General features: G+C 39.8%; 2 protein-coding genes across 2 annotated transcripts in view; both read left to right on the top strand.

The window, feature by feature from the left end:
- Positions 1-16,698, top strand: part of LOC117374619 (deleted in malignant brain tumors 1 protein-like) — a 53,186-nt gene extending 36,488 nt beyond the window's left edge. The window contains 7 exon segments of the mRNA XM_055223759.1: positions 1,833-2,150; positions 2,839-2,949; positions 9,477-9,854; positions 9,952-10,263; positions 15,525-15,839; positions 15,988-16,269; positions 16,385-16,698. Coding sequence (XP_055079734.1) covers positions 1,833-2,150; positions 2,839-2,949; positions 9,477-9,854; positions 9,952-10,263; positions 15,525-15,839; positions 15,988-16,269; positions 16,385-16,698 — 2,030 coding nt within the window.
- Positions 10,371-13,974, top strand: LOC129456431 (uncharacterized). The gene is made up of 5 exons (XM_055223488.1): positions 10,371-10,616; positions 10,798-11,079; positions 11,861-12,178; positions 12,598-12,732; positions 12,811-13,974. The coding sequence occupies exons 1-5, from the start codon at positions 10,388-10,390 to the stop codon at positions 13,062-13,064; spliced, it is 1,218 nt and encodes a 405-aa protein (XP_055079463.1). The 5' UTR covers positions 10,371-10,387; the 3' UTR covers positions 13,065-13,974.

Here is a 16,698-nt window from a genome sequence, read left to right on the forward strand (position 1 = left end):
CAGAGGGCTCCTCAGAGGAAACACTGGCAAATCTAAAATGATTAAAAATAATAAAATAAGTCAAAACTAATAAATAAGTCAATAAATAATAAAATAAATAATCAATAAATAATAAAATAAGTCAAAACTAAACAAGTAAATAAAACATAAGTAAAACATAAACACACTATCCAGCCTAAATAAGACTAAATAAACAGAGAAGTAAACTTAAAATGATAAATACTAATCAAAAGCTATGCTAAAAAGATGGGTCTTGAGCCTGCTTTTAAAAACCTGAATGTTCTCTGCGGCCCTGAGGTCCTCCGGCAGGCTGTTCCATAGACGGGGGCCATAAAACTGGAAAGAGGCCTCTCCATGCGTGTGTGTCCTGACTTTGGGAATGACTAGGAGCCTGCTGCCGGAGGAGCGCAGGGGCCGCGAGGGTTCATAGGATAAAAGCAGTTCTGTAAGATAAGAAGGCCCAAGACCATTAAGACATTTAAAAACCAGTAAAAGAACTTTAAAATCGATCCTGAAACACACAGGGAGCCAATGCAGGGATTCTAATACCGGTGTAATGTGGCCCCGCCCCCTGGTCTTAGTCAGGACACGTGCTGCTGAATTTTGTAATAATTGTAGACCTGAAATCGCCTTTTTGGGAAGACCAGAGAGCAGGGCATTACAGTAGTCTATACGACTGGTGATAAAAGCATCAGCGTCTCTGTGTTGGCCCGAGAGAGAATGGGACGGACTCTGGCTATGTTTTTCAAATGGTAAAAAACAATTTTTGTGATGTTTTTAATGTGTGGAATAAAAGTCAGCTCAGAGTCAAAAATAACGCCCAGGTTTCTTACTTGTGATGATGGATTAAAAGACTGTGACTGTAATTTGGGTAAAAGTTTCTCTCTCTGGGCCTCAGGACCAATGATTAAAACCTCAGTTTTGTCCTGGTTAAGCTGGAGGAAGTTTTCTGCCATCCAGGATTTGATGTCTAAAATACAGTTAAAAAGAGCATCCACTGGGCTGGTGTCATCAGGAGACATGGAGATGTAAAGCTGTGTATCATCTGCATAGCTGTGGAAGCTGATTCCATGTGTCCTGATGACATCACCAAGAGGGAGCATGTACAGGTTAAAAAGTATAGGACCTAAAATGGAACCCTGGGGCACACCACATGTGATTTTATGAACCTGAGAGGAGCAGGTGTCTAAGCTTACCATAAATGTTCTGTCTGTGAGGTAGGAAGTAAGCCATTTGTGTACAGTACCAGAGACTCAATGTGGACATGGAGGATTTGGTTCACAAGACTGTAAACATAATGAAGATGCTGGTGTGATCTGTTCAGGTAGAACTTGTTGTTATATGTTCTGTAATATAGTTTGGAAGTACTTCTATATTTTACACCCAGGTTACAATGTCTTTTTGTTATATTGTATGATGAGATTGCAAAAATTTACATGTCTGCCATTTGGCAACTAATTTTTTCCATCTAGGAAGACTCGCAAAGCCAAATATTTCTGTGACCAGCCAAACAGTGATGTGGGGTCAGAGTGTCAAACTCACCTGTTCCATAAATACAGACCATTCAGGAGGAACATTCTTTCTGAAGCGTTCAACTCAAAATGTCCAGAGATCTACCTCCAATCCTGCCACCTTCAGCTTTTCTCGAGTGACTTTTGACAATGAAGGATCTTACTACTGTCTGTATCAGAAAGTGCTCTCAGGTCGATCTTTCAGCTCTCCACAAAGTGACTCAGTGTCTCTTCATGTCACTGGTGAGTTCTTTTGGGGCTTTAACTTATTTAGTGACTGACTCAAGACTGATGCTACTTAACTTTCTGTTTTCCTCCCAGTGGACCTTCCCGTGCCCAGCCTGTGTGTGTCTTCTCCTGCTGGGGGACACTGCTCCTCCGACACCGTCCACATCACCAGGGGAGACAGTTTTGTCCTCAGCTGCTCTGTCCCCTCAGATGTCCCAGAAGGCCTGTTCCTCCTGTGGTTCTCTGGCTCCAACAGCTCTGTCAGTGAGCCTTCAGTCAACCACTCAGCCTCCTTCTACTTCCCTGTGTCCCAGAGCCAACACCAGGGACAATACAGCTGTGTGTATCAGGTCACTGGGGCAGGACGCACATACACCTCAGAGACAGTCCCCATCCAAATCTACATTAAATGTAAGTGCTGTAAAATAATCTTGGTGCCAACTGTGCAATAAGTAGTAAGAAAATATATAAGTATTTACACAATAAAACAAAGAGGAACTAAATATACTTCTAAAACGTGTTGAAAAGTTTATTTTAAACAGTTTGCAGCATTCCAAAGTTAACCCTCACTTTCCCAACACATCCTAATTATTCACTGCAACGAATTTACAGGCACTTTTCCCAACTTTACCTACCTAACCCTGCTTCAGTTAACAGCAAACTCCATCTTCTCTAAAAACTAACATGCTAACAGAACACTTCCTCAATATCTGCTTTAAATTTACAGCCACTTTAACCACTGTTACACAATTGTTCTCTCAACACCTTTATTATTTCATATGTAAATAACATATTTTAATCCAGAAGAGAGACATTTTTATGCAGACACAATCATGTTGATGTTTTCATGAATATTGGACTGTTTGATATTTATTTCCTCCACTAGTGCCACTGGTGCTGTTTGTCGCCCCCTCTGTGGTTGGAGTCGTCCTGATTCTTGGTTTGGTTTCACTGCTGCTGTTCCTGGTCCTTAAGAAAAGATCTCAAAGTCAACATTCAGAAAGCACCGTCCAAGCACAGAGTCTGTTCTCACACATCCATTTAAATACTAGTCTTTACACAATGTGTTCTTTGCATTTGAAAATGATTCTTGTTTCAGTGGATGAAGCTGAAAACAATCATCTCGAAGACAATAATGAGGATGAGAAGGTTTATGTCAATGTTGATGCACCAAAATGCACCAAACCTGTCTCCGACCCCCCGGTGAGAAGTTTCAAAGTTGCTAGAGAAGATTTGACCAATCAAGAAGATGATGATGATGATTATGAAAACTGAGATTAACACTGAGGAGCAGGAAAACTTCTAAAATTCTGAGCGACAAAGACTGGATATGTTTTATAATGGTAAGACATTGGGGAATGTGGACACTGGGCAGCAGTAGCTCTTCAGGTGGATCACTTCCTCCAGAAATAGAGGTTTGATAAACCAGCAACACACCAGCATTGATATTAGTAGTAACAGTATAGTACTTTTAGTATAGTAACAAAAGCAGTATAAATGATGCTAATGAAATATTTTATCTCCTAAAACCCTTATTTCCTACGCCCCTTGAACACATCAGTCCTTTCTTGTGCACATGCAGCCTGCACATAGCTAGAAACAGCAGTAGGACACAGACAGCAATTTAACAAGATACACAAGCCTTTAGAGCGTCTCACTTCAAATCTAACAGAGCGGAGTGTGTTTTCTTGGAAACTCCAAGCCAGACCCAGAGAGAACTCTTAAAAAATCCTGGAGCAGTGTGGCCAGCTGCTCAGGTTTTTGGAAAAGATCTTTAGACCTGAATAAACCACTTCAAATCAGAGTATGCCAGATCAGAACACACTTTGTGCCAAATGGAAAACATTCAGTCCTGCACATCAGAATAAAGAACTGAGACATTTAAACACCTTAAACTACCTTTTATTTTTAGCTTGGCACTGTTCTCTTTCACATTGGTTTATGCATTGTTCAATTGTAATAACTCTGTTCAACTTTAAATTCTCTTTCATTTAGACGACTGCTCCAGAAACTAGACAACAGCTCTAGCCTCCAGTGTATTACTTGTGTGATGCCATGATTCTCTTTGCTTTGGCTACTGTCAATATGTTGATGTTTTAATGTTGAATTTTAACTTTGAATAAAAACATTTTAAGGCTCAGTCATTTACTTTCATTTGGGGAAAAGGGTTTGATGAAAATAAGCAGAAAATAGCAAGGAGCAACATGAAGCTGTAATTGTAACTGTGATTAATTATTCATTTTACACAGACACTAGACTCTACAAACCTTGTTTCTTCACTACAACAAAAACATTTTCCAGTCAGTCACAAATAAATCAGACCTCTCTGTTGCCTTCAAGAGAACATAACAAATTCTTCTTGAGACCAGATAATTCCATTCCTTTCAGTTCTGTTTCCTTTACTCACAAACACAGTGTTCAAATCTCAAAAGATCTCGACAATGTGTCAGTTCTGTTTCATGTCTCAACTTTGAGACGGTGGAGGCTCCGATTCAGACCCCTGTCCTGACTGAACACAGATTGATTAGGGCCTGATACAACTCTTAACACTTAAATACTGTCCCCAGATCTCCCAAAGCACAATTTGCCTTTAGAACTGTGTCTGGATTGATCATTTGGCTTTTTCTACCTCAGAGGGGTATTAGCATGTGTACAGGTTAGACTAATCAAAGAGTCGACATGTGAAATCAAACATGTGTATGAAAAATATAAAAATACTTGGCCTTCCCATGATATTAAAAGATTAGAAAAAGGAACTGAGAACATAAAGAGTTTGCTTGATAGGAGCTCCTGTGTTGGGGCTGTTTTCTTAGACTTTAAGAAAACCTTCGACTCCATAAACCATCAGATCTTGCTCCAGGTTGACTCAGTTTAACATCTCCAGTCAGGCTCTTCAATGGTTCACATCATATCTGTCTCACAGGAAACAGCATGTGGTAGTTCATGGTGTAAAATCTTCATGTTTAGACTGTGATGTTGGAGTCCCACAGGGGTCAATCCTTGGGCCGGTCTTATTCTCCCTCTTTATCAATCACTTAACCAAATACTTATCCAAATGTATGCGGATGATGAAATTATCTACACTCGAGCCAAAAACGTTCTGCAAGCGGCTGATGACCTCACAGCTGCTGATGACCTCACAGCTGCTGATGAGTTATCGTCTGTGCATAACTGGCTTAAGGACTCATGCCTTTTGTTAAACACAACAAAAACAGTCTGGGATAAAAAAAATAAATAAATAAATTTGAAAAAAGCCCTTTCCCACCACTGTCACGTTGGTTATGGTCAAACCAAACATGCATCATCTGTAGTGACAATGTGACTTTAACTTTTCTATAGAGATATATTTGCATGAATGGGAAAAAAATGAAGGGGACGGGTATAAAATGTAACTGTCTTGAATGGGCCAAACAGACTGAAATAATGAGGACTGTGCAATGAGTGTAATGTGCAATGAGCGTAGTGTCCAGTTTTTATTTTGACTCTTTTATGGCCCCAGACCTTGGGACAAAAGATGTAAATTAGCCTTTGGCTATAATCTGGTGTGTTTACATTCATGTTGTATCATGTCTGTTCATCAGCATGCATTGTCCTAATCAAATAAATAACCAGCTTCAGCAGCATCTTCACAAGGTCTTGTGCTTTTGTTCTTGTGTTGATCTGCACATTTCAGACCAAAGCTCGTTCATCTCTTGTTGTGTCTGAGCGGTGTGATGCTGGACATTCCCATGGTCTTTATACTTGTGTATAATTGAACAGATGAACGTGGCTCCTTCAAGTATCAAGGATGAACCAGACTTGTCCACAGTTCTCTTCCTGATGTTTTGGCTGATTTCTTTTGACTTTCCCATGGTGTTACACAAAAGAAGCAGAGTGTTTCAGGTGTGTCTTCAAACACATCCACAGGTGTGTTTCTAAACTCAGATGTTGTCAATAAACCAACCAGAAGCTTCCAAAGACATGACATCATCTGGGTTTCCCCAGTTGTTTAAAGTCATATTAATGTTACTGTATATAACATTCTGACTCTGAAGAAACTCATGAAAAATCCTCCTGTCATTACTCTGGCACTGAGCAAATAGAAATAATTTTGGTAATCCTCATTGACCTAAAACTAGAAAGGTTTAGTCTGATTTCATGTCAGACAGTGACAATCATTTTCTTTCCACATTTTGTCATGTCTAATGGATCACAATAAGTTTGTTGATGGTGTCTCTAAACTTTACTAAATGGAACAATTTACCACACACACTGATGTCAAATAAAATGTGAAAAACTGGGGGATGACCTGCTGCATTAGTCCCAGCTGCAGTCGGAGGTCTAGTGCTCCCCCTGGTGTTCATTTTGGTCTGTCTGCTTCATCACAGGAGAACAGCAGTGTCAAGTGATTCTCCCAGTCAGTTCTCAGTCATTCTGTTCATCATGTCTCTGCCTTTATATAAACATACTTACACGCTTTATTTATGTCATAGTGTCGGTTCCTGTTTCGAGTGAGAGGTGTAAAGTATGAGGCACTGCAGAAGGACGACTGATGGTGAATGAAGAGCACAGCTGAGAGAACGTCTTTTTGATAAATTATTTGTGATTGAACTAAAACTAAAGTTGGTCATGTTGGTGCATTTTGTAGAACTACACTGTACTATTATCATCAGGGTCAGAAGGTGGAAACTAAATAGATTAAGAGATTTAAATTTAAAAAAGAAATTACCCAGTTGCTTGATAGTAGCTGACAGTTCCTCTGTGAATAAAAAGCATAAATTAACATATTTTTTTCCCAGAAGTTGAGATAAATTGAGCAAATTAGAGAACCAAGTTTGTCACAGTGTTGCTGCTCCTAAAGTGGTTGCACTTTTCTATTTCATTTGCAGTCCATTTATTATTTTATCATTATCATTTATTATTGTAATACAAATCTTAAAAATACTTATATATATTTACATAAGAAAAGTTGGAACTACAATATTTTAATTTATTATAGTTTGATGTTTGCCATGTCAAACACATTTTCGTGTGTTGTTTTGTATATTCACAATTTTAGGCAAAGTAGCACTTTATAAACTTTATAAAGAAAAATAACATGATGCAATTTGACAACTCTTAAAACTTTATGATGGAAATTAACGATCTGTTTGACCACTCCTGTCTGTGGGTTGTGAATTGCTCCTGTCTGTATTCTTGTGTGTGATTTTAATGTGATTCTTGTTGTCTGTGGTCTGAATGTTTTTAAATCTGTTGTGTTTTTATGTTAAGTGTGACACAATTGAGTTTTATAAAAGTTTTTGGTCCCAATTAAGTCCTCTGTTTATTCCTTTGTTCCATGACTCCATCACTCGCCTGATCAATGGACACAGCAATTATATCTCTCATCCACAAAGAGGATAAATGCTCATCCTACATCTCATCCTTAAAAAAATTATTGCAGGAAGTTTACAAAATTACATTCAACAGCTTATTAGCTCTGATCAATCAGGTTTCACTAAAGCCAGATATACATTAGTCACTATCAGGAAACTCTTGATCATTATTGACCAATAGAACGTATCAAAACAACAAGCATTTATTCTACCTTTAGATACAGAAAAAGCAGATGGCGTCGAGTGATTCAACCTTTCACAAGTGCTAAAAAAATGTAACCCTAGGAAAACTGCATTCGACGGATCAAATCATTATACATCAAGCCAAAAGCTCAAATCTATAAATGTAGTGTTTTGGTCTGACTCGAGGATGCTGCCAAGGATGCCCCTTGTCTCCTGTTTTGTTTAAACTGGCAACTGAACCCTTCACTGTGACCATACGACGTAACAATGAGATCCCTGGAATCACAGTTAGAAAGGTGGAAAATAAGATTCCATTATATACAGACAACATCATTTACTTTACGCCACAGAACCTCAAAAATATATTCCACTAATAATAGAAATTATTGAGAAATTTAGAACTGTATCAGGCTACAGGGTTAACAGTAAAAACACATGCTTTACTTCTTAATACAAAACCTAACTAGTCAAAGAATTGTCCCATATGTTTGAACTAGTTATCAGTATAAAAGACGCCTGTCCACAACCTCAAACAGTCAGACTCCAAACTCCACTATGGCCAAGACCAAAGAGCTGTCAAAGGACAATTATTAGAAAATGGAAGACAGCACCACTGATAATCTCCCTCGATCTGGGGCTCCATGCAAGATCTCCCCCCCGGGGTCAAAATGACACAAGAACAGTGAGCAAAAATCCCAGAACCACACGGGGCGACCGAGTGAATGACCTGCAGAGAGCTGGGACCAAAGTGACAAAGGGACCATCAGTAACACACTACACCGCCAGGGACTCAAATCCTGCAGTGCCAGACGTGTCCTCTGCTTAAGACAGGACATGTCCAGGCCCGTCTGAAGTTTGATAGAAGCATTTGGATGATCCAAAAGAGGATTGGGAGAATCTCATGGTCAAATCAAACCAAAATACAACTTTTTGGTAAAAACTCAACTTTGAGTTGCATCCAAAGAACACCAGACCTACTGTGAATCATGAGGGTGGAAACATCATACTTTGGGGCTGTTTTTCTGCAAAGGGACCAGGACGACTGATCCATGTAAAGGAAAGAATGAATGGGGCCATGTATTGTGAAATTTTAAGCTAAAACTTACTTCCATCAGCAAGGGCTTGAAGATGAAATGTGGATGGGTCTTTCAGCGTGACAATGATCCCAAACACACCGCCCGGGTCCTGGAGTGGCCTAGCCAGTCTCCAGATCTCAACCCCACAGAAAAATCTGGAGGGAGTTCAAAGTCTGTGTTGCCCAGCGACAGCCCCAAAACATCAATGCTCTAGATCTGCAGGAGGAATGGGCCAAACTACAACAACAGTGAAAACCTCTGGAGACTTAAAGAACACGCTTGACCTCTGTCACTGCCAACAAAGGGTAAACAACAAAGTAATGAAATTAACTTTTGTTATTGACCAAATACTTATTTCCTGCCATGAATTTGCAAATAAATTCTTTAAAAACTAGACATGATTTCCTGGATATTTTTTCTCATTCTGTCTCTCATAGTTGAAGTGAAACTATGATGAAAATTACAGGCCTTTTTAAGTGGGAAAACTTGCACAATTGGTGGCTGAATAAATACTTCGTTGGCCATGTGGGTGCATGTGCATATATTTATGTATACACATGTATGTGCATCTTTGTCTATGTGTATATGTGTTTATATATTTTACTTTGAAACTGTGGCTGATCTGGGAGTGTGTGGGTGTATGTGTGTGTGAATGTGTGACATGAAAGAGGAACTTCAACTTTTTACCAAATGCAGCAGAAGTCGACCAAGTGCTTTTGAGTTTCATCTGGACGTCATGGCTGTCGGACGAGGCAGAAATGTTCTCTGTCTGCACATGGGTAAGATACAGTTATATTTGCTCATTATGGAAGCTACATTTTCATGTCCTTGTGTCTGAAACCTGTGCATGTTTTTCCACAGTGATGCTGCTGTTTGTACCACCTTTGCTAACAGGTTTGCTCTGTTATTATAATGTTTGGGGAGTTTAGTTTAGCTTATTTCAACATCAAATTGGAAATAAAAATGTATCATAAAAGTTATATTTTTATTTCAGGAATTTATAAAAGAAATGGTTTAATACATTTAGTCCCACCACCATTTTAAATACAGATATGTTCAATTAATTTGGTTTGATGCATATTGTAATAATTGCAATATATATTTTCTTGGCAATATTCAAGCAGGAGATCAGATCAGACTGGTTGGTTCTGGTTCTTCTCGATGTTCTGGAAGAGTGGAGATCTACCACAGCAGTACATGGGGAACAGTGTGTGATGATGACTGGGACATGTCCGATGCCAAAGTCGTGTGCAGACAGATGGGCTGTGGAGAAGCTATAAGTGCGAAAAAACAAGCCCACTTTGGTCAAGGCTCTGGTCAGATCTGGCTCGATGATGTGACCTGTTCTGGGAGTGAAAGCTCTTTAACTCAGTGTGGACATGGAGGATTTGGTTCACATAACTGTGGACATGGTGAAGATGCTGGTGTGATCTGTTCAGGTAAAATGTGTTTGTTTATATTTGACATGAAATCTTTTATGATAGTTTTCTCAGACATTGCATGTTGAAAAGGTTTTTGTCTTGGAGCTTGTCATTGCTAGAATTTATCTGAGTCATTGAAGAACAAGTGCTTATCTGCTCTGTACAATTAACTTTACAGATCAGATCAGACTGGTTGGTTCTGGTTCTTCTCGATGTTCTGGAAGAGTGGAGATCTACCACAGCAGAACATGGGGAACAGTGTGTGATGATGACTGGGACATGTCCGATGCCAAAGTCGTGTGCAGACAGGTGAACTGTGGAGTAGCAATAAGTGCGACACAAAATGCCCACTTTGGTCCAGGCTCTGGTCAGATCTGGCTCGATGATGTGAGCTGTTCTGGGAGTGAAAGCTCTTTAACTCAGTGTGGACACGGAGGATTTGGTTCAAATAACTGTAAACACAGTGAAGATGCTGGTGTGATCTGTTCAGGTAGTAACTTTGTTTTGCATTATTTATAATTTAATTGTGGTTTGACTCCGAACTCTGAAGTTCTGTTTGTATTTTTTCAGAGGGATTCCCAACACCTACTGTTTCTCTGTCTCCTCTTGAGCTCATGTGGGGTCAAAGTGCCAGTGTCACCTGTTCTATTAATGGACTTTCAGGTGGAACATTCATTCTGAGACACTTAAATCAGGAAGTTCAGACTTTAGGCTCCAACCCTGCCACCTTTAACTTACCCCAAGTGACTGCTGACAATAAGGGGCCTTACCACTGTTTGTATCGGATGGTGCTCTCAGGTCAGACCTTGGATTCACCCCAAAGTGACTCACTTCTCATCACTGGTGAGTTCATCATTATGAGATTCTGAGTTTACTACTGATTTGGTAAGTGGAACGTGCAAACTGGCATTAGTTGGCTTGAGCCACAGCCATCAACACAATAGTTGTTTTGTGAGTTGCATTTATCATACATGGAACTAGAATGTCATGTATGCAAACAAGCAGGTGATCTCTTCTGTTTCAGTGAAATTTCCAAAGCCCAGTATTTCTGTGTCCCCCTCTCGTGACGTCATGTGGGGTCAGCATGGAGTCAGTGTGACCTGTACCATCTCAACTCAGATTTCAGGAGGAGTGTTCAAACTTATGCACCGACATCGAGACATTCAGACTTCAAGCAGCCCAACGTTCTACTTACCACGAGTGACCTTTGACAGTGAAGGGTCCTACCACTGTCAGTATCAGAGAGACACCTCAGGTCCAGTCCTCACGTCTCCACAAAGTGACTCTCTTACTCTTCAAGTCTCAGGTGTGGTATTAGACAGCTAAAAGAAATTATACACTGCCTGGCCAAAAAAAAAATTCACCACCAAAAAAAAAACTGCCTTTAGCTTTGATCACACATTCGCTGTGTCATTATTTTTTATTTCGCTTCTGCAGTGTCAGATTTATTTCCATCCAGTTGTTGCTTTAATGTTTCTCCTGTTGCATTGATGATGGTCGAGTCTGACGCTGCTCAAAGCTTCTCCAGCACATCCCAAAGTTTCTCACTGGGGTTAAGGTCTGGACTCTGTGGTGGACAATCCATGTGTGAAAATGACGTCTCTGCTCCTGATCCACTCTGTCACAATTTGAGCCTGATGAATCGTGGCATTGTCGTCTTGTAATATGCCCAAAAATCCACTGATGGAATAACCTGGTCATTCAGGATATTCAGGTGTCAGCTGACCTCATTCTGCTGAACCTAGACCGGACCAACTGCAGGAGGAGACAACCTGTTTGCTTAGTTAAATCCAGGTGGCAACTTTTTTTTTTTTTTTTTTTTTGGCAGTGTATTTGAGCAACTGACAAAACGTTCGGGGTCAGAACTGTGTTTAGGGGCACTTTAGGAAAAAGGTTTTACAGTGCTAGACGACCTATGGTCAACCTTATTTGCAGAACAAAAATGTTTAAGAAATCTTGTTTGGTGAGGTTTTGTTTCAGTCCTCTGCGCAGGCAATTTCACATGTTTCATTTTAAAAGTACCATTTGTCAAAGCAATGTTCTGAAAGTAGGAACATATCTTTTTTTTCATTTTACATTTTTCCCAGTGGACCTTCCCGTGCCCAGCCTGTGTGTGTCTTCTCCTGCTGGGGGACACTGCTCCTCCGACACTGTCCACATCACCAGGGGAGACAGTTTTGTCCTCAGCTGCTCTGTCCCCTCAGATGTCCCAGAAGGCCTGTTCCTCCTGTGGTTCTCCGGCTCCAACAGCTCTGTCAGTGAGCCTTCAGTCAACCACTCAGCCTCCTTCTACTTCAATGTGTCCCAGAGCCAACACCAGGGACAATACAGCTGTGTGTATCAGGTCACTGGGGCAGGACGCACATACACCTCAGAGACAGTCCCCGTCCAAATCTACACTAAATGTAAGTGCTGTAAAATAAGCTTGAATGTAAAAACTGACATGGAATAATAAATTCCACTAGTGACGCAATATACTTCTAAAATATGAAGTTTATTTTAAGGTTTGCAGCTTTCCAAAGTTATTCTTCCCTTTACCAACACATCCTAAATATTCACTGCAATGAGTTTATAGGCACTTTTCCCAACTTTACCGACTTAACCTAGCTTCAGTGAACAACAAACTCCACCTGCAATAAAAGCTAACGTGCTAAAGGAACACTTCATGATTCTCTGCTTTAAAATTACAGCCACTTTAACCACTGTTACACAATTGTTCTCTCAACCTCTATTATTTCAAATGTAAAGAAAAGAGATGAGTACACTTTTATGCAGACAAATTCATGTTGATGTTAGATTGATGCTTCTTTATTTCCTCCACTAGTGCCACTGGTGCTCTTGGTCGCCCCCTCTGTGGTTGGAGTCGTCCTGATTCTTGGTTTGGTTTCACTGCTGCTGTTCCTGGTCCTTAAGAAAAGATCTCAAAGTCAACATTCAGAAAGCACCGTCCAAGCACAGAGTCTGTTCTCACACATCCATTTATATACTAGTCTTTACACAATGTGTTCTTTGCATTTGAAAATGATTCTTGTTTCAGTGAATGCAGTTGGAAACCAGTATCTCGAAGACAGTGATGAGGATGAGGCCGATTATGTGAATGTTGATGCACCACAATGCACCAAACCTGTCTCTGACGCCCCGATGAGGAGTAATCAATACCAATACTGCACAAGATTCAATGCTGTTAGAGAAGAGTCGACCAATCAAGAAGATGAAGATGATGACGATGATGATGATTATGAAAATGTAACTAACACTGAGGAGCAGGACGACATTTATCAAAACTTCTAAAATTCTGAGCAGCAAAGACTGGATATGTTTTATAATGGTAAGACATTGGGGAATGTGGACACTGGGCAGCAGTAGCTCTTCAGGTGGATCACTTCCTCCAGAAATAGAAGTTTGATAAACCAACAACACACCAGCATTGAAATTTGAATGACAATATCAGTATAAACGATGCTAGTGAAACCCCAATACTTTATCTCCTAACACCCTTATTTCCTACGCCCCTTGAACACATCAGTCCTTTCTTGTGCACATGCAGCCTGCACATAGCTAGAAACAGCAGTAGGACACAGACAGCAATTTAACAAGATACACAAGCCTTTAGAGCGTCTCACTTCAAATCTAACAGAGCGGAGTGTGTTTGTTTTCTTGGAAACTCCAAGCCAGACCCAGAGAACTCTTAAAAAATCCTGGAGCAGTGTGGCCAGCTGCTCAGGTTTTTGGAAAAGATCTTTAGACCTGAATAAACCACTTCAAATCAGAGTATGCCAGATCAGAACACACTTTGTGCCAAATGGAAAACATTCAGTCCTGCACATCAGAATAAAGAACTGAGACATTTAAACACCTTAAACTACCTTTTATTTTTATTTTTAGCTTGGCACTGTTCTCTTTCACATTGGTTTATGCATTGTTCAACTGTAATAACTCTGTTCAACTTTAAATTCTCTTTCATTTAGACGACTGCTCCAGAAACTAGACAACAGCTCTAGCCTTAAGATACTAAGCAGATGTTTCACTGGTTATTGTTTGAGATCTTCAATAATGATTAAGTTCTGTACGTAGCATATTTGACTACTTCTTAGATATTTGAAAACTGAAAGTTTATTAAGTGTGTACTAAAGAGCAGAACTTAATCTTTTGTAAAAACAACTTGTAGCAACATGAAGCTAACAGAGAAGGGTCAGATAGAATCAAACTCCAGTCTATTATTTGTGTGATGCCATGATTCTCTTTGCTTTGGCTACTGTCAATATGTTGATATTTTAATGTTGATATTTTAACTTTGAATAAACACATTTTAAGGCTCAGTCATTTTCTTTCATTTGGGGAAAAGGGTTTGATGAAAATAAGCAGAACATTGCAAGGAGCAACATGAAGCTGTAATTGTAACTGTGATTAATTATTCATTTTACACAGACACTAGACTCTACAAACCTTGTTTCTTCACTACAACAAAAACATTTTCCAGTCAGCCACAAATAAATCAGACCTCTCTGTTGCCTTCAAGAGAACATAACAAATTCTTCTTGAGACCAGATCATTCCATTACTTTCAGTTCTGTTTCCTTTACTCATAAAGACAGTGTTCAAATCTCAAAAGATCTCGACGATGTGTCAGTTCTGTTTCATGTCTCAACTTTGAGAGGGTGGAGGCTCCGATTCACAGACCCCTGTCCTGACTGAACACAGATTGATTAGGGCCTGATACAACTCTGAATCTCATCAAGGTTTCCTACAACACCAAACTGGTGTGGAAATTATCTGAAAAATAATACCAAAAACATACAGACTGTGTGCGTTTTATTACGTTTGTAGCCGTTCAGTCTTATGACTAACAGACAGATTAACACTTAAATACTGTCCCCAGATCTCCCAAAGGATAATTTGCCTTTAGAACTTTGGCTGTTTTCTACCTCAGGGAGTTATTACCTTGCATGTACAGGTTAGCCTTATCAAAGAGTTGACATGTAAAATCAAACACACGTGCATGAAAAATATGAAGATACCTGGCCTTAACGTGATATTAACAGAATAGAAAAAGGAGTAGTTTGGATTTAAAGTAGAACATTGAAAACATCTGTTATTCTGCATCTCGTAAGAACACATGTAAACCCAATACATATTACAAACATTTGTATCACACCAGACCGTCTATGGGCAGTGCCTGTGTGAAAACACAGGGAGGTGGTCAGTATTTTTTCTGTTAAGTTCCTCAGAAGTTTCCTGTAAGCCACACACAACAATGTCAAAGACACAGGAGCGACCTCTTTGGTATTTGACCATAGGTAAGATTTTAAAATATAACATGAAGAATAACATGATAGAATCTGCTATAAAACATGTGTCTGTTGTCTAGTTCACATCCTGCTTTCTTCAGCTCCACGTAATGCAGGTTAGTATTTCAACTCTGTTTATGAGCAGTTATTATGTAATGCGTTAATGTTTCTGTCTCATCTAAATCATCTTTCAATGTCCAAAGACCCATGGAACTTTATAATTACTATCCATACTTCTAAAATCAGACCAAAAATATAAATACAAAGTATTAAATCCCTCCGAGTGGAGGTCTGTGTGCTGGATACTGTCAACTGAATTTAGATTTTCATTTTTATATAAAATCTTTTGATGGACTCTTGCACCTCATTCTTCTTTTTGCATTCAAAATGTGATCAAACCTTAATTATTTGTTCTTTAGTCTAGGCAGTAATCAAGACCATACAACTGTGGCTTTATTTCACAGGGGCTTCAATCAGACTGGTTGGTCCTGGTTCTTCTCGATGTTCTGGAAGAGTGGAGATCTACCACAGCAGAACATGGGGAACAGTGTGTGATGATGGCTGGGACATGTCCGATGCCAAAGTCGTGTGCAGACAGATGGACTGTGGAGTAGCTATAAGTGCAACAAAAGAAGCCCACTTTGGTGAAGGCTCTGGTCAGATCTGGCTCGATGATGTGAGCTGTTCTGGGAGTGAAAGCTCTTTAACTCAGTGTGGACACGGAGGATTTGGTTCACATAACTGTGGACACGGTGAAGATGCTGGTGTGATCTGTTCAGGTAGAACTTATTTGTACTGCAATATAGTTAGTTTTCGATGTAGTTCTATATTGTATCTATAGTTTTATTGAAACTTTTAACAGCCAGGTTGTCTTTTTATTTGTTATATTGCATGTCTGCCATTTGGCCACTAATTTTTTCCCTCTAGGGAGGCTCACAAAGCCAAAGATTTCTGTGACCAGTCAATCGGTGATGTGGGGTCAGAGTGTCAAACTCACCTGTTACATAAATACAGACCATTCAGGAGGAACATTCTTTCTGAAGCGTTCAACTCAAAATGTCCAGAGATCTACCTCCAACCCTGCCACCTTCAGCTTATCTCCAGTGACCTTTGACAATGAAGGATCTTACTACTGTCTGTATCAGAAAGTGCTCTCAGGTCAAACACTCAGCTCTCCACAAAGTGACTCAGTGCAGCTTCATGTCAGTTGTAAGTCTATATGGTCTAATTCTATAACTTTGCGAACAAGCCTTTAGGATGTTTTTGCCCTTATCCTTGGAGCCAAACTTAAACTGTAAAAATTGATCCTTTGGTCTCATTTCAGTGAGTCTTCCTATGCCCAGCATTTCACTGAATCCTCAAGAGGTCACGTGGGGTCAAAGTGCCAGTGTCATCTGTTCCATCAGGACTGAGCATTCAGGAGGAACATTCTTTCTCAAGCGTTCAACTCAAAATGTCCAGAGATCTACCTCCAACCCTGCCACCTTCAGCTTATCTCGAATGACCTTTGACAATGAAGGACCTTACCACTGTCTGTATCAGAAAGTGCTCTCGGGTCGAACTTTCAGCTCTCCACAAAGTGACTCTGTGACGTTTGATGTATCAGGTAAGGCATTTTCAAAGATACATTTATGTTAA

Source organism: Periophthalmus magnuspinnatus, chromosome 8 (genome assembly GCF_009829125.3).
Source record: "Periophthalmus magnuspinnatus isolate fPerMag1 chromosome 8, fPerMag1.2.pri, whole genome shotgun sequence".
Lineage (NCBI taxonomy): Eukaryota > Metazoa > Chordata > Actinopteri > Gobiiformes > Gobiidae > Periophthalmus > Periophthalmus magnuspinnatus.

What these genes read in the sequence shown, in the direction of transcription:
- LOC129456431 (XM_055223488.1), top strand. Translation starts at nt 10,388, where the DNA reads ATGTGGGGTCAAAGTGCCAGTGTCACCTGTTCTATTAATGGACTTTCA. An exon ending in TGACTCACTTCTCATCACTG is followed by an intron (nt 10,617 to 10,797) that starts GTGAGTTCATCA and finishes CTTCTGTTTCAG; the next exon opens with TGAAATTTCCAAAGCCCAGT. An exon ending in CGTCCAAATCTACACTAAAT is followed by an intron (nt 12,179 to 12,597) that starts GTAAGTGCTGTA and finishes TTCCTCCACTAG; the next exon opens with TGCCACTGGTGCTCTTGGTC.